The sequence below is a fragment of the Ailuropoda melanoleuca genome, chromosome 13 (genome assembly GCF_002007445.2).
Source record: "Ailuropoda melanoleuca isolate Jingjing chromosome 13, ASM200744v2, whole genome shotgun sequence".
Lineage (NCBI taxonomy): Eukaryota > Metazoa > Chordata > Mammalia > Carnivora > Ursidae > Ailuropoda > Ailuropoda melanoleuca.
This window is the reverse complement of record NC_048230.1, coordinates 30,827,213-30,849,853: the sequence shown is the minus strand read 5'-3', so window position 1 is coordinate 30,849,853 and position 22,641 is coordinate 30,827,213. Positions and strand designations below refer to the sequence as shown.

Genomic DNA, 22,641 nt, shown 5'->3' with positions numbered 1-22,641 from the left:
CCTCCTAATAGCCTCAAAGTTCTTGGTTGTTCTGGTGGTCCCTCCCCCAGGTCTTCCCCGACCTTATCTCCTACTACTCCTCCTTTGCTCACAATGTTCTAAAGCACACTGGTCTTCTAACTATTCCTCCTAACAGGCCAGCACTGTCCTCTTCAAGGTCTTTACTCTTGCTGTTCCCTCTGCCTGGAATGTTCCTTTCCCCTGATACTCGCTGGGTTCACTCCCTCAACCTCCTTCTAGGCTGCTTAAATATCAGCTGGTCTGTAAATAACTCCCTGGCTGCCCTACTTCAAAATGCAATACCTCCCCATCCCTCTTTCTAGCTTTTTTTTTTTTAAACCCAAGTCAGTAATCATTTTTTTTAACATACAATATAATTTATTATTTCTCGTTCCCCAACTAGAAAGTAAGTTTCTGGAGGGCAGGCGTCACAGACAAAGAACAGTGCTAGGGAACAGGCACACAGCAGATGTCAATAAAAAATATTCCTTGAATGAATTGCAGATCACCCATAAAATGCCCCTTCTAGGTAAAAGAAAATACAACATACTTTTTTTTCCCAACGCTGAAAATCTAAAAGTTAATTTTTGTATAAAATACATATTGTTCACCTCCTATGTGCCAGAACTCCGCTTGGCTCTGGAAAGTTAGAGTGGATTAAGACATAATCTCTGCCCTTTAGGAGCTGTAGGGTGGGCATATGGAGAATAGACACAGAAACGTCATTTACAAAACACAATATACAACCAAAGGAAATTGAATGACCACTTAAGAGTGAGGAGCAAAGGGGGAATGCTTCATTAAGGTGATGAGGAAAGCTGTGACTCCCCAAAGCTCTCAACTAGCAAGATCGTTCCTTCTTATATTATTGGCGCGTATGCTCACAACTACATATAAATTATTTACCCGCATGAGATGGGCTCTTAAACAGGCCACAAGAAAGTTTGTGTGACAATAGTGATGTACTTAAGGATGCACAAAGATCACCGACTACGTTTCTACTGTCTTCCGATTTGGCAACTTTTACCTATCGGGTCCCCCTGATTTGGAGGCCTGCATCTACCAACTGCTCTCGACTTAGGTCAGAACCCTCCTTGTGGCTATCCGTACCTGGAGCCCGGCACCCTGCAAATCCCTTTCTTAGTAGGGCGGGCGGGCGCCGCCTCCGGAAAGCAGCCAACTGGGCCACAATGAGAGTTATAGGAGAAGCGGGAGTCGTGGGAAAAGGACGAGGTTGGGAAGGACCCCTGGAGGCCTCTGCCTCGCACTCCCACCCCTCCCGGCCACCTGGGCCTCCGGTGCCCCGAGGCTCCGCAGACTCTTTTGTTAAGCGAGGCCGCGGTTCCCTGGTCCTCGCTAGGCCCCGCAGCTGCTTCCAGGGGCCCCAAGAGGTAGCGACCCCGAGTCCAAACCCACCTCGCACAGACCTGCTGCTGCGGCGGCAGCTAATACTACCGCCGACGCGGAGAGAATCCCACCGCCAGAGTACGCGCGGTCCAGGCCGCGTCCGCCGCGCTCCTTCCTCTCCGCCCCCTTCGCCGCTGCCGCCGCCGCCGCTTCTCGGCCCGTTGCTGACCGGGGGGGAGGGGAACGCAAAGCTGACATGCGCAGTGCAGAGAGCGCGCGGGCCGAGGGGCGGGGCCTGGGGCTACGGCTCCCGGAAGGCTCCGCGGGCTCTGGACCTTAAAGCTCCAGAACGCCTCACAGACTTCTCACTCACCGGACACTGCTGCTTGGGGGATTGTGCTCGTAGCCCAGGAGGTGGTCCTAGGGGTGAAGAAAGCGTAGGAATGACAGCCGCCTAGAAATTCCAAGAAAAGTTATTGGGCGGAAACCACATATACATAAAATTGTGGACTCCCTAAACTCTGGTCCTTTGCAAATACGACCTAAGCAACATTTCTCCGCATGCCTCTGGCCACGTGGTCTCACAGAGCATGGCCACCTTTAGCTTCCGGAGCACCAGCTTAGAATGATGACAACTTGACTGAACCCTAGTGGAGAGGGCTGGGATCGGCGTGGACAGTTCCGGCCAAGGGGCCGGGATTATGTAATTTTCCCAGCAGCCCCACCACGCCTCGGCTGGGCGGGGGAGGTCTCGCGCGGTTCCCGAGGCCGCATCCCGCCCCCTCCCCCCTCCGCGCGCAGGCGCGGACAGTCCGCCCGCATTCTACGTAACGGATGGCGGAAACTACGTGAAGAGTAGCTCAGCGTGACTGGGCTACCTGGTCCGGCTGTGTCCTAGAGGGATCGGAGGCAGTAAAATCGCGGTGACCGCTCAGGTGGCAGCCAGGCCGAGAAGCGGCGGCTGCAGGAGCGCTGGGCTGGGTTCTAGCCGCAGTACAGGTACGAAACGGGCCATGACGCGTTAGTCGGTGGGGCCGGGCCAGGCCGAGCGGTGACTTTAAGTTGCGTGGCCTAGCCGGGTCCTGTTTCACACCCAGCCCCCCAAGTCACGCCCGGGGTTACATGGATCGCGCCTTCTCACCTTTCCCGACCTTCTTAAAAACAGAAAAACTTCATCCACCCCAAGGCCCATTTTGTCTTGGTCTTCGGGGTTGGGGTGATTTCAACGCTTTTTGAGAACTTGCCCGCAGAGCTATGGGCAAATGCCAACTAGAAGGGCAAAGTTACAGGAAGCTTACAGTATGCAACAGGAAGAATGGAATATAACCGTTAGGATGAATTGATTCTCCATGGTGGGAAAGACTAGACTCCAGTGGCTTAACAGAAACAGCAACCTCTGTGGTCAGTCTTCTCTGAAGTTTTCTGACAGAAGACGGTTTTTTATCCAACGGGTGTAAGGAGACAGGGGAATGTCTACGTGTTTTCCAGAAGTCTGGTAGTCTGGAAGTTGTCAGAAAGGCCTAATCTAAAATGACAACAAGGAATGATTTCCCCACTTACTCCTCTTCAGGTTTTTAACTCCAGACCCAGTTACCCAGAGACTACCGAGTGAGCTAGCAGGAAGATAATCAAACCAGACTTGCTAGTGTTTGTATTCCCTGCCCCAGGACTCTCAGGACTGGGTGGCCTGGCAGGGAGTTGTGCCTTAGAAAATGAGATGACAGGTGCAGCAGAGAAACTTCTCAGAAGGAAGGCCAAGATATAAGTGGCTTGGTTAATTCTAACCTAAATAACCTTGAAGAAGCCCTGTTACAGTGCTGAGTTATCTTAGAAATGTTTCTATGGTGTGAACATTCTAAGTGGAAGTTCAATTTGAAATGATCAGACTTTTTGGCAGTTGATCAAGTTGCCTGTGCCAATGTTAATCCTTATTTGCTTCTATTTGAAAAAGTGTGAAACTGAGAGCTGGAAAGGGAAGCACTAAAAGTTATTTTTTTTAAATCTTAAAGGTGTTCATAGGCACAGGGCTTGAATTCTATATGCCAGGCACATATCTCCTGTAATACCAAGTACAGCCTAATGAGGCAAATAGTGAATAGGTATCCCTTTTTTGTATGTGGGGAACAGGGAATTTTAAGTAATTAGTCCAAGATCATATGGCTCATAAATGGTGGAGCTAATGTTTTAAACCAAACGTAACTCTACCAAAGTACTTGCTCTTTTTCATATTTTTTCCACTTTTAACTATAATAAAAGATTATTAAAGGAACTAGAGATGTTTCAAGGCATATCACAAACCTCTTTAAGGTTAGTGTTGAGAAGGAAGCTATGTTCTATAAAATGTCCCCTAGTGCTAACCTCAAATATCAGATATTGGAAAGGATATGCGATTGGCCTATCCTTTATGGCATTTCTCAAGTCATTTGTGCCTTTCAAATTTTATGAATTTTGTTCAATTGTAAGTATATTTCTTTTTTTTTTTTTTAAGATTTATTTATTTATTAGAGAGAGAGCATGAGCAGGGGGTGGGGCAGAGGGAGAAGCAGACTCCCCGCTGAGCAGGGAGCCCAGGACCCTGAGACCATGACCTGAGCAGAAGGCAGACCCTTCACCGACTGAGCCACCCAGGTGCCCCTAATTTTAAGTATATTTCTTGAGCAGCCATGAATTGCAAGGTATTGGGCAATAACCTTTGATATTGAACTGATTCCTTTAAGAATTTACAATGTTGTAAATACGAGATGCAGAATATTCACTATCCCAGAGCACCTTGAAAGAATAGTGCATACTTCCTCTGCCACCCACTCACCTCTGTTAGTTCTCAACTTCCTGCATTCTCGCTTCCGTCCTGACCTCTTCCTTGCAGTTGCCCATAATGATTTTATTACAAGCATTTGGAAATTTCTGGCCCATATCTTGCTTGAACTTTCTGCAGCAATTGAAACTGAGTTCTGTTCACCTCTTAGAAATATGCTTCTCCTTTGACTTTTATGATACCACTTCGACCAGTCTCTTTTTAAAAATTTTTTTCTTGTGATGAGAACTTTTTAACATCTACTCTTTTAAAAAATTTTTTAAAAGATTTTATTTATTTATTTGACAGTACAAGCAGGCAGAGGGAGAGGGAGAAGCAGGCTCCCCGTTGAACAGAGAACCTGACGCTTAACTGACTGAGCCACCCAGGCACCCCTCTTCTTTTTTTCTAATCATTCCTTCTTAGTTTCTGATTCCAGTTCTTTCTATTATGCCCACCTCTTAGCTGTTATGATTTGTTTCAAGAGTTTTGGTGTTTGTTTTTTTTAACCTACTTCTTAATACTCCCTGGGGATCTCATCTATTCCAGCACCGTGTCTGTTTCCATCTTTGGCTCCTGTCCTGAACTCCAGACTTATATTTCAAACTACTTCCTTTTCTCCCTCTGTAAAATAGGTGATAATTCCTTTTTATAGGGATTTTTTTGAAAATCAAGAGATAAATGTTAATCATCTAACATACTACTTAAAAACACTCCAAACTTTTCAACAGGTACTGAATTTAATTTATTGCCTTTCCCCACCCATTTTTCCTCCTTTATTCTTTATCTCAAGGATGACTTTGTTCAGCTATGAGTCAAGCCAAACCTTGGAATCACCCAGATCTTCCTTTCCCACATTCCTGTATCTAGTCAGTTTATGCTGACAAGTATAATACTTAATATCTGTCATGTTGTTTTCCGGTTCATCCCCAATAGCACGCCAGTTCAATCTTGTTTTATCTCTTATCTGACTATCTCAGCCACTTTCATTTTTCCTGCCTTAGATGCCCTATTTCACCTGAAGCCCAATTCACCCTATGTATGAGCTATCAGGGTTAAATTGCAAATCTGATAGTGCCATTCTCCTACCTAAATCCTTTAGTTGATCCAGCCTCTTAGTGTGGTATTTAAATAAGGATCATCATGATCTGGCCCCTGCTGGCCTTCCTCGCTTAATTTCCTGGGTTTATAAACCCAATGCTCCATTATACCAAACTTCTAAAATATGTTATTTCAGGGCTCTGTGCTATCCCATAGTCAGCAGCACCTCTTCTTGAGGACAGAAACCATGCTTTTATTTAATTTTTTAATTATTTTTTAAAGATTTTATTTGTCAGAGAGCATGCACGTGCACAAGCAGGGGGAGCACCAGGCAGAGGGGGAAGCAAGCTCCCCGCTGAGCAGGGAGCCCAGTGTGGGACTCGATCCCAGGACCCTGGGATCATGACCTGAGCTGAAGGCAGATACTTAACCGACTGAATCACCCCAGCGTCCCTTATTTTATTTTTTTAAAGAACTTATTACAAAAGTACATCATAGGGAAATTAAAAAGTAAAGGCAAAATGGCCATTATCTTACCATACAAAATAACTACTTATATATAGATATACATCCTTCTAAACCTTTTTGTTTTTGTGTGTTTGCTTGTAAAACAACAGGGGTTCTTACTACATTTGTAACAATTTTTTTTTTTTAAGATTTTATTTATTTATTTGACAGAGATAGAGACAGTCAGCGAGAGAGGGAACACAAGCAGGGGGAGTGGGAGAAGAAGAAGCAGGCTCATAGCGGAGGAGCCTGATGTGGGGCTTGATCCCAGAACACCGGGATCACGCCCTGAGCCGAAGGCAGACGCTTAACCACTGTGCCACCCAGGCGCCCCGTAACAATTTTTAATGGACAAAAAATAAATTTGTTTTTTCTGTATACCCATAGTTTAACCCAACTGTTTCAAAATTTTTACTATCACAAGTAATACTATTAGTAACACATATCCTTAAAGCTAAAGAATCATGCAAATTTATGATATATTTTCCTTCTCTTGGCATAGTATTTGATGTGATATGTTCAGTGAGGGTACCTTTGATTAGAGATGGTAGGATCATCTTATGGAAAGCAGTAAAAGCGAGAAGAGTTTATAATATTCTGAAGGAATTGGTTAGCCTTTCGTGGTTATTGAATTATGTAACAAAAGGTATGTGTTAGGAAGACGACATAGTTTATTGGGAAGAGAAGTAGGGAGTGAGGTGAGATGGGGAGACCATTTAGGATAACACTGTGATTCTTCAGCAGGTCATGATAACTTGGATTATCATGGTGGCTTTGGGAACCAAAGAAGGAAACAGGATTTGATGTCTGATTAGATATCAAAGGTAAAAGAAAATGAAAAATTAGATATCTTGCTCTTCTCAAGAAGTAAGACTGGTAAAACGGGATTGATATTAACATAGAGATAGAGAAATTCAGGTATCTATTGATTTTGAGATGATTGTAGGGCAGTCGTCAGTGGACTGTAGCCTGAGAGACAGACTGTCTTTGTATAGCTTATGAACTAAGAAAGGTTTTTACATTCTTAAAGGGTTGTTTTAAAAAAATAAGAACTTGTAGGGGCGCCTGGGTAGCGCAGTCGTTAAGCGTCTGCCTTCGGCTCGGCGTGATCCCGGCGTTCCGGGATCGAGTCCCACATCGGGCTCCTCCACTGGGAGTCTGCTTCTTCCTCTCCCACTCCCCCTGCTTGTGTTCCCTCTCTCTCGCTGGCTGTCTATCACTGTCACATAAATAAATAAAATCTTAAAAAAAAAAAATAACGTGTAATGGAGAACAGTATGTTGTACACAAAGCCTAAAATATTTATTATTTGACCCTATACAGAAAAAGTGTGTAGGGCATGAAAATGGACATGTCTGTTACACAATTGGTCCTATAGGGCTGGCGTTTAGATGAGAGGGGAAGACTAGAAATACAGCCTAAATAGATTTGATGGTTTAAATCTAACTACTCTTCAAACTCTAGATCATATATTCTCCTTTTTTTGGTAAAGCCTTTCCTGTTTGGTAAGATGATTTCATTGTCTTCTATGTTTTCATATCATTTGGCACATTTTTGTCACAGATCTGATTTCATTGTATTTGTTGGTTCAGAAACTTATTTAGATGGTGGAATACCTAGTGTTCTTTTCAGAAAGCTGTGAAATGCTGATGTGTTTAATTCCATCATGTACACTAGGAACAATTCTGTTCTTTTGATATCTAATATCACTTTAAGTAAGCGATGTGAAATCACAGCCCCTGGTCTACATTTGAGAAGCAGCTTGAGAAGTGGTTCGCAGTAGGAATTCTGGAGGTATAACTGGGATCAAATCATAGCTCTGTGCCCCTTGGTATTTGTATTACTTAGCATCTCTGTGCTTTATTTTACTTATCTGCGAAACAGAGATGTGAATGCTACTTTTCTCAAAGGGTTGTTATGAGGATTAAGTTAGTGGCTTTTTGTAAAGCCTTTAGGACAGGGCCTAGAACTTTTGTATCTTAAACATTTGCTTTGATGATGATGATGTTCACATATCCACACACAAAGACGATCTAAGGACGAATAGCTTTTCTATTCACGTATTACTGCTAACAGATAAATAGTTGGCATTTCGTTCTTATTTCATTGTACTGCTTCCCAGTTCCTAAATGCTTATTGAATACACAGTGTTAATGGAAACCAACCTAAAGGGACGCCTGGGTGGCTCAGTTGGTTAAGTGTCTGCCTTCGGCTTGGGTCATGATCCCAGGGTCCTGGGACTGAGTCCCACGTGGGGCTCTGTGCTCAGCGGGGAGCTTACTTCTCCCTCTGCCTGCTGCTCCCCTGCTTGTGCATGCACTCTCTGACAAAGAAATAAATAAAATCTTTAAAAAAAAAAAAAAGGATCCACAAAAAATAATAATAATAAAAAAAGAAACCAAGCTAAAGAAATTAAATGACTTGTCCAGGATTTCACAGATAACTAGTGACAGAGTCCAGACTAGAACCCAGACCTCTTCACCCTTACACCTATTGCTCTTTATATAATGCTTTCTGAAATGAATTGTATTATATTTTTAAAAAGCAGGAGAGAGTCACAGATTTATTTTTTAACTATTTATAAAATTTTATTGGTATGTATAGAAGAATGGCTGTCCATTTAGGGTTTTCGTTTATTTTTCTTAACTCATTTTTAGGTGCAATGAAAGCTTTCCTTGCTTTCTGTGTTGTCCTTTTGGTGTTTGGGAGTGTCTCTGAAGCCAAGTTTGATGATTTTGAGGATGAGGAAGACATAGTCGAATATGATGATAATGACTTTGCTGAATTTGAGGATATCACAGAAGATTCTGTTACTGAATCTCCTCAACGGGTGATAACAACTGAAGATGATGAAGATGAGACCACTGTGGAGTTGGAAGGGCAGGATGAAAACCAAGAAGGAGATTTTGAAGATGCAGATACCCAGGTGAGGTTCTTTTTCTTGATTTCTTGGGAAAGTGGAAGGATGGGAAGATCTGTAACTGGCACTTTCCCTGGACATTAAAAGTAACACCCTGATCTAAGGAGATATTTACTCTCTGCTATCTTCATTTTTGTTCAGTAGGCGGAGCTCTACTAGATGTTTTGTGGTATGTTCCATCTTTTATGCTGATGGAAGAATGAATTGTATTTTTCTTCTCTATGGAGAGCCTGGCTGAAAGGGTTGGAGAATAGGTACTGTGTGTGGGTGGGAATTGTATCAGAGTTCAAATGCATGTAGAGTTATCATTTGTTACAAACATGGAATATTTCTGTGTTCTGTGCTGCTGCTTATATGTTCTGTTTTCCTCTACAAATATTGCCTACGAAAATGAGATGCAATTGCTGGGCACATTTGTAGGGGAAAACGGATTGTTCCTTGTTTTTGTAGGAGGGAGATACGGAGAGTGAGCCATATGATGATGAAGAATTTGAAGGTTATGAAGACAAACCAGATACTTTGTCTAGCAAAAATAAAGACCCAATAACAATTGTTGATGTAGGTATACAGGATTCTGAATTCCAAACCAACAAAATACCTCTCTGTTATTAATCCCAGAAATAAAATTAATGACATATAGCTGGTATTGAAGTAATAGCAAGAATTTGACATCTATTCTTCTGATAAAACTCCACACCTAGAGAAGCAACCCCTGTGTTTTTAATCTAGCCCTCCTAGTTTTATTTATCAAGGAATGATGAAGAGACTAGAAACTGGGTCTATTTGAGGGTAGGACTCAGAATCAAGTTTAATACAAAGGGCTTTCCAACTGTCCATTCCATTGATTATCCTCACATTTCCTTAAAGAATCTTTTCAAAAGCTGATCTAGAAAACAAAAATGGGCATATTTTTCAAAGTATAACCATATTCAGTGACAGTTATCTAAATTATCCACTTCTCTTACTCTCCTTTATCCTATGAGTTAGTCCCTATCTTTCAACCTCAGCCAACATTAAAGGGAATGATTGTTCATCTTTAGGTTCCTGCACACCTCCAGAACAGTTGGGAGAGTTATTATCTAGAAATTTTGATGGTGACTGGTCTGCTCGCCTACATCATGAATTATATCATTGGGAAGAATAAAAACAGCCGCCTTGCTCAAGCCTGGTTTAACACTCATAGAGAGCTTTTGGAGAGCAACTTTACCTTAGTAGGTAAGTTAAACTAATACAAGTCCAGCTGCATGCTTGAACACCACCTGGTAAGAACGGTTTATTCCCCTCAGTATAAGCATCTAACTGCTTTCATGGATTGCTGAAGAGGATGCTTTTTTTCTTTCAAGAAGGATCCCATTTTTATTAGATCTTAAGTACAGAATTAATTGCATTTATGAAATAATTTTCTAATTTTTCATTAATAATTGCTAGTTAGCAGTTATTGATTAATCTCTTCTGATTGGAATGAGATAATCAGTGCTGTTAAAACAAGTTGATAGAAGTCTGGCTGAAAACAACAAATTTTAATATTTTAGGTAGCTTGATAAATGCTTTCATTTCATCTTTTAAGAAACTAGAAATCGCTTAGAATTTCCTCACGTTCTGGGAACTTTAGTTTCAGATCCGTTGAAAGGGCATACACTAAAGTACCTTAGAGGAAGACCTGTACTTGTGCAATGTAGGGAGTAAGGTGAATTCACCTCACCTTCACTTCAGTTTGGCCTTTCACACTGTTTCCTTTTAGTAAGCAAGTATCCATCTGCTCAGCTCTTTAGCAGACTGTTTATATGTTATGTTAGGTACTTTGCATACATTGTTATTTAATCTTTGTAGCAACACTGTCAGTTGGATATAGTGTCTGTTTTCTTAAGGAGGAACTAAAGTCCAGAAATGTTAAAATTTGTCGAAGCTATTAAATTGCAACCATGATATTAGAACCTAGTCGTCGTGCTTTCAGTGTCCATGCTCGCTCTTTCCACTGTTATTTCAGAGTACTTTTTGACTTGGAAATTAGGAAAAAAAATAAACAGCCTTTAACGCCCTCTGCTTCTCCTTATGTGTTTTCATTTGGTGTATTGGTCTGCTTTACCTTGTCACGTTGAACAATTTCTTTTGTACACTTAATGAATTAAATGAAGGTAGGAAATTATTGGAATTTGAGCTCTTTCTAGAGCTAAAATACAACTCTTAATAGCACTATTACCATGTTGCTGTTGGAAAACCAAACTTGGTTAAAGTTAATTCATAGGAGACACAGGAGGGAGTGGTGAATACTTTGTATTAATGGTATTTTTAATTCACTGCATAGGATTTTTTTTTAACCTTTTTTTTTTTTTAAGATTTTATTTATTTATTCGACAGAGATAGAGACAGCCAGCGAGAGAGGGAACACAAGCAGGGGGAGTGGGAGAGGAAGAAGCAGGCTCACAGCAGAGGAGCCTGATGTGGGGCTCGATCCCATAACGCCAGGATCACGCCCTAAGCTGAAGGCAGATGCTTGACCGCTGTGCCACCCAGGCGACCCTTTTTTTTTAACCTTTGATAGAGACATTTAAACTGACTTTGCTCCATTTTGTATCTACTTGAGAAACTTGTATTCCAAGCTAATCATCAATACAAGAGTCCATGATTTGGTTGTTTTTTTTTTTAAGATTACATTTTTAAGTAATCACTACACCCAGTGTGGGGCTTGAACTCACAACCCGGAGATCACAAGTTGTATGCTCTACCACCTTAACTAGCCAGGCGCCCCTAGAGTCCATAATTTTTTGATGGAAACATAAAGAGTATTAAAAGGAATGATGACCATCTGTTGTAATGTATGTCCAAAGGAGAGTTCTGTAAAATAGTAAAGTATTGCTTCCTTAAAGCTATGATCATTTGGGGGTCAGAGTGGAGGAAGTGTGGTGATTAGGCGCCAACATTTTCAGCAAATCACATTAAGTGGTTTTACCCCTAGGGGATGATGGAACTAACAAAGAAGCCACAAGCACAGGAAAGCTGAACCAGGAGAATGAGCACATCTACAACCTGTGGTGTTCTGGTCGAGTGTGCTGTGAAGGGATGCTTATCCAGCTGAGGGCAAGTACAGGATTTCCAGTACAATGTGTATCTTCCTTAATTGTTTTCCAATATGATTCTAAATCCAAATTCATCCTTTCTTTTTTGGCTAAAAATAAGGTGTAAAAAATCATCTTTCTACTAATTGGCAAATGTAGAGTATATTTCTTGAAACATTCGATTCCCCCTTCAGGGTCTTTTCTTTATAGTAATAAAAGTTGCAACTATTCTCTTGTTTTTTCAGTTCCTTAAGAGACAAGACTTACTGAATGTCCTGGCCCGGATGATGAGACCAGTGAGTGATCAAGTGGTATGTATTCTTCCTTCTGGTTTTCTCTATATATTAAATTTTTATCTTCTTAGAGTTTATTCTGTTCCTTGCCTGGATTCTGTTTGAATTTCAAGCAACTTGTGTCCCTTGTCAAAAATGGACCCTTTTCTATTTTGATGGATTATCTTCTACTTAGTATACCAACCATAGAAAGTAGGGAACATGTGCTTTTTGTAGGGAAGGAGATAATACTCTATCACTAGGTAAATTCGCTGAATCAGCCTGGATGATGGAGGGAAAAACAGTAGTCACAGTTTGTTCTCACATCTTACTCTCTGCCTTGTGAATGCTTTTATCTTTGACAATAGTGTGGTTTCTTCAATATTTTTTGCTTCAAATAATACGTCTTGGGCTGAATGAGTTCAGATCATGATCTGGGGACCTTATTGTCTGGTATACCTTCTTCCCTTTATTTAAATCAACATGTTAATCTGCTGATTGTATCCTTTGTTAGAAATGCCAAGTCAACAAATAATTGTGCTGGCTCCCACTGCTACAAGAAACCAAAATATACAAAAATATACAGTCTCTTCTGTATAAACTAGAAGAACAAGAGATGTTTGCATATATGTCAAAATACAAAGTAGTATTTGGTTAACAAGTACTGTATTAAATATGATTAGATACTTTGAAATGTCATTGGATTGAAACTCATTGTTTTTATTTTATTTTATTTTTTTTTTAAGATTTTATTTATTTATTTGACAGAGATAGAGACAGCCAGTGAGAGAGGGAACAGAAGCAGGGGGAGTGGGAGAGGAAGAAGCAGGCTCATACCGGAGGAGCCTGATGTGGGTCTTGATCCCACAACACTGGGATCACGCCAAGCTGAAGGCAGACGCTTAGCCGCTGTGCCACCCAGGCGCCCCTCATTGTTATTATTTTAAAGGTCTCAGTTTTAGTTGCAAATCTATATCTTTTATTCATTTTAATTTTTTTAATATGGTCCCTGATGGTTTAATCCACTAATTTTTAAAGCCTCATCAGTTAAGTTATTCTTTCTCCTACTAGATACTATTTTATTAGGTAGGTAAGAAGAAATTTTGATGCATCTTCAGCTATCCTTTGGTGGAAATTACTCTTTAGAGTGTTGTTTTAATCATTTTCAATTCTTTTTGAGGTAGATTTGGCATCTTTTCCGGAGTCAGCCATTGTTTTATCTCTTATTTTTTCTGCAAAGACAAACAGCCTCAACAAACACGATTCTCTGTATTTTTTAGCCCTTCTTGGTTTTATTTAGGATGTTTTATATAATTTCTGCTCAATGATGGAGGAGCAGAAAACCTTCCTTTTAGAGCTGCCATCTTGTTGGGTCTTTGCTATATTTCCCTACTTTAACACTTCCCTCTACCTACTGATAATTTTTGACCCAGAAATCTAAAGATATAGTTAATATGACAAATAGTGCTATGTTTTAACTTACCGGAGTCTTGAGTTTTATAACTTTATCTCCCTGGTCCAATGCAGTGTATTAAAAACTGTTTATCTGTGGTGTTTTCCAACATGAACAGCTAGTTCTCTGGTTGTTGAGATACCAGCTGTGTGTCCCAACAGTTCAGTTCAGTTCACATCCAACTTGTAGTTAGTGCCAGATTCCCCAAGTTAAAGGTCTCAGTTCCATAAGACTGCTCACACTTCAGATGCCACTTGCAAGTCCCAGGCAAGTCTTGTGCTTCTGAGACTACTTGGCTATAAATCAGGAGTTCCCATGGCCCTTCTTTCGGGTTCAGTAATTTGCTAGAATGGCTTCTAGAACTCAGGAAAACGTTTTACTTACATTTCCTGGCTTATGATAAAGGATACAATTCAGAAATAGCCAAATGGAAGAGAGGCAAGGTATGGGAGTGGGGGTGGTATGCAGAGGGCTTCCAGTCCCTCTCTAGGTACAATGTCCTCCCAGCAAGTCCAAATGTTCAGCAACTTGAATTTTGAGAGTCCTCTTTTCAAGGTCATTCAGGTTATTGACAGAACTCAGGTCCCCACGGTTTTAAGTCCGCATTTTCTTATTGTTGCCAACTGGGAACCATTCAGCTCCTAAGGGCCATTCTGAAGTCTTTGCCACATAGTCCCTCCCGCCCCCCCCCCCCCCCCCCCCCCCCCCCCCACGCCCCATTCTGGAATAAGCCCATTCCCCGTTCAACTCTTTCCTTCAACTAGGGCCCAGTCCCTTTTGAGGGCTCACTTGATTAGGTCATACAATGATAAAGTCCCTTTTGACTAACTCAGTGTCATCTGATCAGCAGCCTTCTGCCACATGACACAAAATAATCACGGAGTGATAGTCATCATACTCAAAGATTCCTCTCACATTCAAGGGGAGGATGTGGACACCATAGGGTGGGACTCTTGGGCACCATCATAGAACTCTGCCTATCACAGAACCTAACAGGTGAGTTTTGTTGTTGTTTTTGAAGCAAATAAAAGTAACCATGAATGATGAAGACATGGATACCTACGTATTTGCTGTTGGCACTCGGAAAGCCTTGGTGCGACTCCAGAAAGAGATGCAGGACCTGGTATGTCTCACTGTTCCAACTCAAATACATGTAGAACTGTTCCTCTTTATTACATAGGCATTCAACTTTATAGCATAGGATAAGTAACTGTATCACTTGAATTGTTAAGCACCACTTTGAAATAGGTCAGAACCTACTCTCTTGAGGAAAAAATAAGTTCGTGCATAATAAAATATCATGTCTTACCTTCAATTACTTCTTCCTCTAGAGTGAGTTTTGTAGTGACAAACCTAAGTCTGGAGCAAAGTATGGACTGCCAGACTCCTTGGCCATCCTGTCAGAGATGGGAGAAGTCACAGAGGGAATGATGGATACAAAGGTAAATGCAATAGAAGACATACATTTGCAGACTGTAGAGCTTACAGGGCACTTCCCCTAAAAACCACACTGTACAAGTTCTTCATTTTAAGACACTGCTCCATTCCTTTCCCACATAAACATTAAAATATCTTCTTTAAGCAGATTAACTTGTCAAAAGAGACAGTTTGATTAGTCAAGTAATTCTCTCTGAATCAAGAGCAAATTATTCCTAGGATTGCTTATGGCTTTCAAGTTTTTGTAAAAGGACCACAGCATTAATCCTTATCACCATGTCATTTAGTCCATTTTTTCCTAGCTTCAGTTAGTGTAGAAGAAGAGAAACGTAGAGAGAACTATTTTTTTCTGTTGGTTATGGAGTGGTAACAGCAAGCACATCTTAGCATCATAAAAATATAGAGTAGCTCAAAGACAGTTCTAAAGTAAGTTAAAGGTGATGTGTTTATGAAGAATCCCCTGAAATAATTTTAGATTTTCATTCATTCTTGTTCAGAACATTATTTTGAGATATATTTTCATCTGCTCAATAAGAAATTTGATTGTTGGTGTGACTAAAGAAAGGTGCTAGTTTCATCATAGATCCCTTGTCTTATTTAAATTTCATTTTTTAAAAGCTTTAACTTTAATGCTGTTGTGAAAAATCAAGGAGGATTAAGGAGTGAATATCTTTATGGAAAAAAGGGAAATGCATCAAACCCTACTTTAAAAAAATTTTTTTTTCTTTATTTCAGATGGTTCACTTTCTTACACACTATGCTGACAAGATTGAATCCGTTCATTTTTCAGACCAGTTCTCTGGTCCAAAAATTATGCAAGAGTACGTATGAGATAAAAATTTTGAAATTAACTGTCCCCACTAGCTTTCTGTGTTGAAGCACCTGCAAGATGCTTCTGCAATTTTTCTTACCAAATGAGTGAGGGAAGTTGATGACAGGCATTCTAAGTTTTCCTTTGCTTTGACTGCATGTGTCATGAAGATATTGAAAACCTACAGGAAACAAACAAATAAGCCCCCCAGTTTGCAGTGGATCGCCGCATGTATGCACCAGCCACTCAGTGAGGTAGATGAGACTTCTACAGAATGGCAGATACTAAGAAAATGCAGTTGCTAATCTCTTTGTCCTTTGTAGTCAAAGCTTTTTCCCCCCTTTTTAATTTATGATACTAATTGATTTTGATTTATGTTTGATTGCAGATCTCTGCATTTTATTTCATGGCCTTTTCTGGCTTCCTTCTTTGAATAGTTGGGTGATTATATTCTTACCTAGTATATTATCAGATGCTCTCAATGTGCAGAGTTTCTGGCTTTAGAGTAGTATTATTTGAATGTTCATATTCAGAGCTTAAATTTGTTGTTTGAAATCACATCCTGTCTCAGGAGCACATACTTACTTAAGTTTACCTTTGGTGTAGAATTGGTTCTGACCTAAATTTTTGGTTAAGGGCTTTTCTCTCATAATCTGTGGAGTTAAGAACAGTTAAAAACCAATCTGGATTTTAGTTTTATGTCAGAATTATTCAGGATTCAGGTCCCTCTATCTGTGGATAGTGTTGCATCATCCTTGCCTTGCTCAACTCAATAACAACATGATGGGCAAAGTATCACATTGTAACATTCATGGAGCCTTTTATGTGTGAGGGGAGGAGAGGAGGGTTGATAGTTAAAGATTACAAAGGAGTCTTTGGTGAGTCAGAACTAAATTATATATGCTATAGTAGATCATTCTAAATTTATTCTGAGCTTGACTCAAAAATAAAGATGCTTCGTTATAGGAAGATAGAGTAGGAGTTGAAAATAAAACATAAAAATCCATCAAAATAAGCAAAAATATTACTTAAAATATGGGACTCATACTTAACTATAGGCTCATTTCTGGGTCCCCAAGTGGGAGGAATATATCCTGCCTAGGGAACATCACCGGAGGTGTTCAAGTATAGGATAAAGATCACTTGGGAATGCATCTGTCAGATAAGACAAGTGGACCAGGGGACCTGTAAAGCTCCTTTAGGCTCTGAGATTATATTTAACTTGGGGATGCCAAGCTGATGTTGTGCTGATTATCTGCAGGAATCTGTTCAGCTAAGTGAATTGGGTGACATACGTGAATGGAAAGTATCTTTCTTGTGTTCTTTCTAAATAGCCTTTCTTTTATGACAGGGAAGGTCAGCCTTTAAAGCTACCTGACACTAAGAGGACACTACTGTTTACATTTAATGGTAAGTGTTCTGTGGTCTTGCCTGGGTTCATTTTCTGTGAGAGGATCTTAAGGAGAGTATATTATTCCATCCTAAATGATAGCCATAAAAAAACTACATTAAAACCAACCCCATGCCTGCCTGCTTATTGGTTTGGGGTTTTTTTCAATTGGAGATCCTTTTATTTATTTTAATTTATATTTTCTGCTGCATTTTAGCTGCCTAGGATACTTGGAGAAGGGAGTCTGTTGATACAAAAAAAAAAAAAAAAAGGAAGAAATAAGTAAATAAACAAATAAATAAAAAGAGTTGGGTGACCCAGAAGAATTAATGCTGCCATTAACTCAATAGGAAAATGGCTTTGTTTTCCAGTGCCTGGCTCAGGTAACACTTACCCAAAGGATATGGAGGCTTTGCTACCCCTGATGAACATGGTGATTTATTCTATTGATAAAGCCAAAAAGTTCCGACTCAACAGAGAAGTAAGACCCACAGCCTTTATTATAAGTTGGCACTTTTTATTGTTGTTTTTCCCTCGGGGGAGTCAGAGAGCAATGATTTCAGCGATTTTATCTTTGCTAGTTTTCTAGTTGACCTGAAAGTGCTAAATGGGAATAGTTTTATAAAAGAATACTAAATGGGACTTGGTTCTATTGGATTGAAATGGATTTCTTATGAAACGCCTTGTTTCTTGGGGAAAAGGGCAAACAGAAAGCAGATAAAAACCGAGCTCGGGTAGAAGAAAACTTCTTGAAGCTGACACATGTGCAAAGACAGGAAGCTGCACAGTCTCGGCGTGAGGAGAAGAAAAGAGCAGAGAAGGAGCGAATCATGAACGAGGAAGATCCTGAGAAACAGCGCAGGCTGGAGGTAAGACAGACTTTTCTTACCCTGCTTAATGGTAAAACTAGGATTTAGAAGGGTGCCTATTATGTCATATTGACTGTAAGGTAATTTGGTATAGGAATGTACAGCCTTAAAAGTTTAGCATTTTCTCTGCACTTGGGACATTATTACTTAGTTGATAGCACCATTAAGAAGAATAAATAATCCATCCTTTTCAAACCAGGTTAGATTGAGTCTGTGATCCTGGAGAATGATACAAATTATCCTTTCCCCAGCACAATCCCATATTGAAAGTTCCACTATCATCTTTCAAGCCAAACACTTAACTGAAGTGGAAAGAAATTAGGAATTTTAATAGAAGCCAGCACATGTGCCTCATGGTCCAATGCATCTTGTTTCATAAAATGTTTAATTTGATTATAGAATTAGAGAATCCTAATATTTTTTGTTTGTATTTTTCTATTTTGTACATAACCAGAATCTCAAACTCAAGAGCTTTTTAGGCGATAGTATGTTATGTTTGAAACATCAGTATGTTCTCACATTTTTGTGAAGTAAGATGCCACAGTCCAGCTCTACAGTTTTAAACCTTGTAAATGCTGGTCAAAAAAAGAAGAGAACAAAGTTCTGGGAGATGTGAATTCTAACGAGAATAATCTCGAGAACTGAAGAAAATCCTTAGAAGTGGAGGAGACCTGCTGCCAAGAAGCAGTGAGCCTGCTTCATGGCACCACAGGTGCAGGAGTGTCACTAATGCCCTTGAGGGAAGTGCCCAGGACACTGCAGGCCTCCTCCTGTTTATCCTTTCTCACCATTTGTCATCTGATTTTGTTTGTTTTCCCATAAAAGCAGTGTTAATGAGGTTTCAGTTCTTCAGGGTACTTATACAGAGCACAGCTATGGATGGATAAACATTCAGGCTTCCATGCTGTATAGGTACTTTTTTCTTATCTAGTGTTGAAACCTAACACAATCAGTAGTTCCAAACCACCTATATACAAATCACCCTTTGAAACATAATTTGTTATGCTATCAATAACTGTATATACTACATGCTTCTGTTTTTCCTATTCCGTATCTTCTTCATCCTCTGGTGGAGGAGTATATTTCTCAGGACGTTTCTACCCCAAACCTCTAAAAAAAACTAAGTTTGAGATTGCAGCTGAAATAATCTTTAATCAGATGTGACCACTAATAACCAACAGTGAAGTCATACTTTGACTTGGCCTCTAAGGCTTCCCTCAGTAGTAATAATAAGGGGTGACTTTTGCCACTAAAATATAATGTGTTTGGAGCTTCTTTTTCTCTTTCGACATAACCTCCTAATTCCTAAATAAAAATATGATAAAAATTCCCAATTTTAACCTTATGCATTGAAGTATTGTGCTCAGGTTTAACATCCATGCTTATAAGAAGAGATGCACAATTAATAGCCTAAACAAACAAGATCTTAAGCTTTTCTGAACTGAAGTACAAATCCTTGGCAGATATATGTAAATGTCATGATGAAAGTTGGGTTAGTGTTTCCTGCGTATAGGAAAAATCAGAATAATAAAGTTGCTTAAATGTAGTATGAGTTTCTAATTTGAGCTTTGTTACCTTTACTTCATTTTAAGCTAATTTTCATTAACCAATGTAGATATTAGCAATTTTTATAACTGTCTTTTGGAAAGTTATTTATGGTACCAGACTAGGTTTTTGAATAATAATATATACAGTATTCTAGTTTTGACTTTTTGTCTGTGCTTAGAGCTTAGTTTGGATTCCCTTTCTTTCTCTAGGAAGCTGCCTTGAGGCGTGAGCAAAAGAAATTAGAGAAGAAGCAAATGAAAATGAAACAAATCAAAGTGAAAGCCATGTAAAATCATCCCAGAGACCAGAGTCCTGATGTCACCTGTAAGCTCTGAATTCACGAGAAACATAAAAAATATCAGTCTATTTCTCATCTTAAAGTTCAAACACTTCCAAGTGACTAAGAAATCCTTATTTCATCATCTGTTCTGTTTTTGGTTCGGAGTTTTACAGAGGTTATAGATGCAATGGAAGGACTCTGTTTCAGTAATTCTCTTCCAGATAACCAAATTATTTTGATTACTTTATAAAAGGAGTATATAAGATCTGTGTAGTTCTAAAATATTTTTAAAATTATAACATGAATCATCAGTGCTTTTAGTGGTTTGGTGTTTAAAGAAATATGAAGTTTATAGATACATAATGTTGCTTTTTGTTTAGGGTAGTTGCAAAGGCTATACAGACTGATTCTAAACCAAGATTCCACAAATAACTATTGGAATTGCACAATAAACATTGCTTGGTGTTTTCTTCTGTGTGTACATTAACCTTGTAAAAAAGTAAAATTTAGAACACTATATGTGGTATTGAAATTTCAGGGACTCAAAACATAACGTAGTTCAGTGTATGTTTTGTAGGTGGGAGGTGCTGATGACAGTGTTCTATCTGTAGGGTTTAGGATACTTACATGTACATGGAAAATTCTAAGGATAGGTAGTACAGGAGCACAGTTTATTCCTGAACTGATACCACGAGCTAATGACAATGTGAATGCTGTATTTAAGTGTTTGTATGTTTTCCTTGAGTAACAAATGCATGAAAAATTAACCGCTTCACCTAGATCACATCAGTGGTCTATGTGAAGTTACACGTTTTTCCTTCTTGGTTGTTGCAAACTATTGGATGTTCATAGAGAAGCTCTGTTCTCTGTGTTATGGCTTTGTCCCTTTGCTTTTCCTTCTGCTTTTATTTCTTCCACAGTTGAGGCTGGGTATATTCTTTCAAAGAAATAGCCATGAATATGCATAAATACACTTTTAAAAATGAGCTTTCCTAAACTATTGAGAGTTCTTTCTGCCTCTTGAGGAAGGAACTCTTGGGGGAGAGGCCCATCTATCTGCACGAGCATTTAGCTTGTTCAGATCTCTGCATTTTATAAATGCTTCCTACTAAGAAAGCATTTTTTAAGTCACTGCTTGTACCAGGTAATTTTTGCTGGGGATGGGAAAAGGTTGGGTTTTTTGGTGGGAGAGGGGTGGGTGGATATTTTTTTGTTGATGCTTTATGTGCAGGTGTGTTCTAAGGCAATAACAAGTTGCTGTGAAAGCAGTATGTGCTGCTGCCTTTGTAACTGCATGGAAACTCTTCACATGGATTTTTTTTTTCTCTTAAGTTAATGCACAAATGTGTAAACTGGGAGATGCAAATGTAATATTTTTTTTAACAGTTCATGAAATTAAGTTATTAAAATAACAAAAATAACATAAGATTTAATTATCTTAATGCTATATAATTCTAGAATTAGCCTTGTTTTACAAAGTTTAAAATACATTTTAGAAATCAAAGTTGATATGCTTAGCTATCTTTTGATTAATAAAAGCTTTCTTAAAGTCCCACACATTTGGACCATGGCAGCTAATTTTGTAATTTAAGCATTCATATGAACTACCTATGGACATATATTAAACTAATTGACAAAAATCTCAGAGTGCCGCCTTTACTTTTCTGGGGTTGCCCTACAAGAGTATAAGCCCATAGGAATGTTCTTTCTATTAACAGAAGTCAGTGCTGCAATGCTTTTCCCTCAAAGGAGTTGGCCTTGATAATAATCCCTTAGTTTGTTACTAGTTATTTTAGAATGTTTTATATTTTAGAGGTGTATATATTATTAATGGGCTTCTCCCCAAAGTCTGCCTTTTTAGTTAAGACACACCATTCTCTCTCCTATGAATGAGAGAATATTGTTGACTGTCACACACTGGAAAACCACTAAGCACTCCTTTTTCTGCATTGCATGGGCACTTAGCAAGGACAAAACAGGCACCAGACTGGAAGAAGAAGACCTGGCTGTAGTGCCAGCAAAGTCAATACTAAGCCCTTGACTTTGGGCAAGTCACTAACCTCTTTGAGTGTCTGTTCTGTTCTTCCTACAAAGTAAGGATAGTAACTATATTCTTCCCTACCTCACAGGTAGGTAAACACCAAGAGATAATATGTGTGAAGTTCTCTTATAAACTACGGTGCTTTAAAAATGTGAGGTATCATTTAGGACTGTTCTCCAAGTGGTACGTTTTTGCTTTATTCCCTCTTGCTTTCCTTTCTCCTAATGGAAACCAAGCAGATCCTTTCAGAGTTCTCTAACTCAATCTGCAAAATCTGACAGGACATTTTGGAATGGGGGCTGGGGGGTAGTAATACCTTTCTGTTTCCTTAGTAATAGAACCTTTTCCTGTCACGCTCTAGAATTTGAAACTCTTTTCTTAGATGAGACTTAGACCAAAGAAGAACACTGATTGGTATTCTCATTCCCCCGTCCAATAGGAATAGGCACATGAAAATTATTTAGAGCAGTGTTATACAAAGGATCTGTTGGTTTTGGTGGAGTGGGTGAAATACTGAACTTCATCATCCCAGATTCTCTTTCCTTACTGTTCCTGTTTCTACTCATTTTGAATGATTTGAAAAGATGAAATAATTTGAAAGGATGTAAAAGGGAGGAGGCAGTTATACCCAATAGGAGCAGCTTCTACGACACACTGCTAAAACAAGAGTGAAAAGTATTACTTTTCTCAGTTTCTGGAGTTTGGTGATCAGCAAAAGATTTGTATTTAGAAGAAAGTATAATGTTTTAATCCTTAGACAAGTTGAATGCCATCTTCTCAGCTCCATTAACTGAGAAGTAATACCAATTTCAGAAGAAAACAGACTTTTTTCCCCCTGAAAGGCAGAAATGTGCACCTGCTGTACCACTTTTTAT

The 22,641-nt window shown here is 39.5% G+C and overlaps 2 protein-coding genes across 5 annotated transcripts in view; one reads left to right on the top strand and one right to left on the bottom strand.

Moving 5' to 3' along the window:
• The window catches only part of DDX42 (DEAD-box helicase 42), a 36,682-nt gene extending 34,708 nt beyond the window's left edge, over nt 1-1,974 (bottom strand). The window contains exons 1-2 of one of the 4 annotated variants that reach the window (XM_034640994.1): nt 1,721-1,973; nt 1,417-1,571 (exon numbers count right to left, since the gene is read on the bottom strand). The gene's annotated coding sequence lies outside the window, so the exon portion shown is untranslated. Of the gene's footprint in view, nt 1-1,416; nt 1,601-1,720 lie in introns of those variants that run through there. The other 3 variants (XM_019805187.2, XM_002924516.4, XM_019805186.2) reach the window with 3 other exon arrangements.
• Nucleotides 1,975-2,144: 170 nt separating this feature from the next.
• CCDC47 (coiled-coil domain containing 47) lies at nt 2,145-21,330 on the top strand. Its single transcript, XM_002924517.4, has 13 exons — nt 2,145-2,346; nt 8,347-8,615; nt 9,060-9,167; nt 9,650-9,824; nt 11,566-11,687; nt 11,911-11,976; nt 14,412-14,513; nt 14,722-14,832; nt 15,563-15,648; nt 16,990-17,048; nt 17,400-17,509; nt 17,730-17,897; nt 19,655-21,330. Exons 2-13 carry the CDS (start codon nt 8,352-8,354, stop codon nt 19,733-19,735), a joined length of 1,452 nt encoding a protein of 483 aa, XP_002924563.1. The 5' UTR covers nt 2,145-2,346; nt 8,347-8,351; the 3' UTR covers nt 19,736-21,330.
• Nucleotides 21,331-22,641: the final 1,311 nt, after the last annotated feature.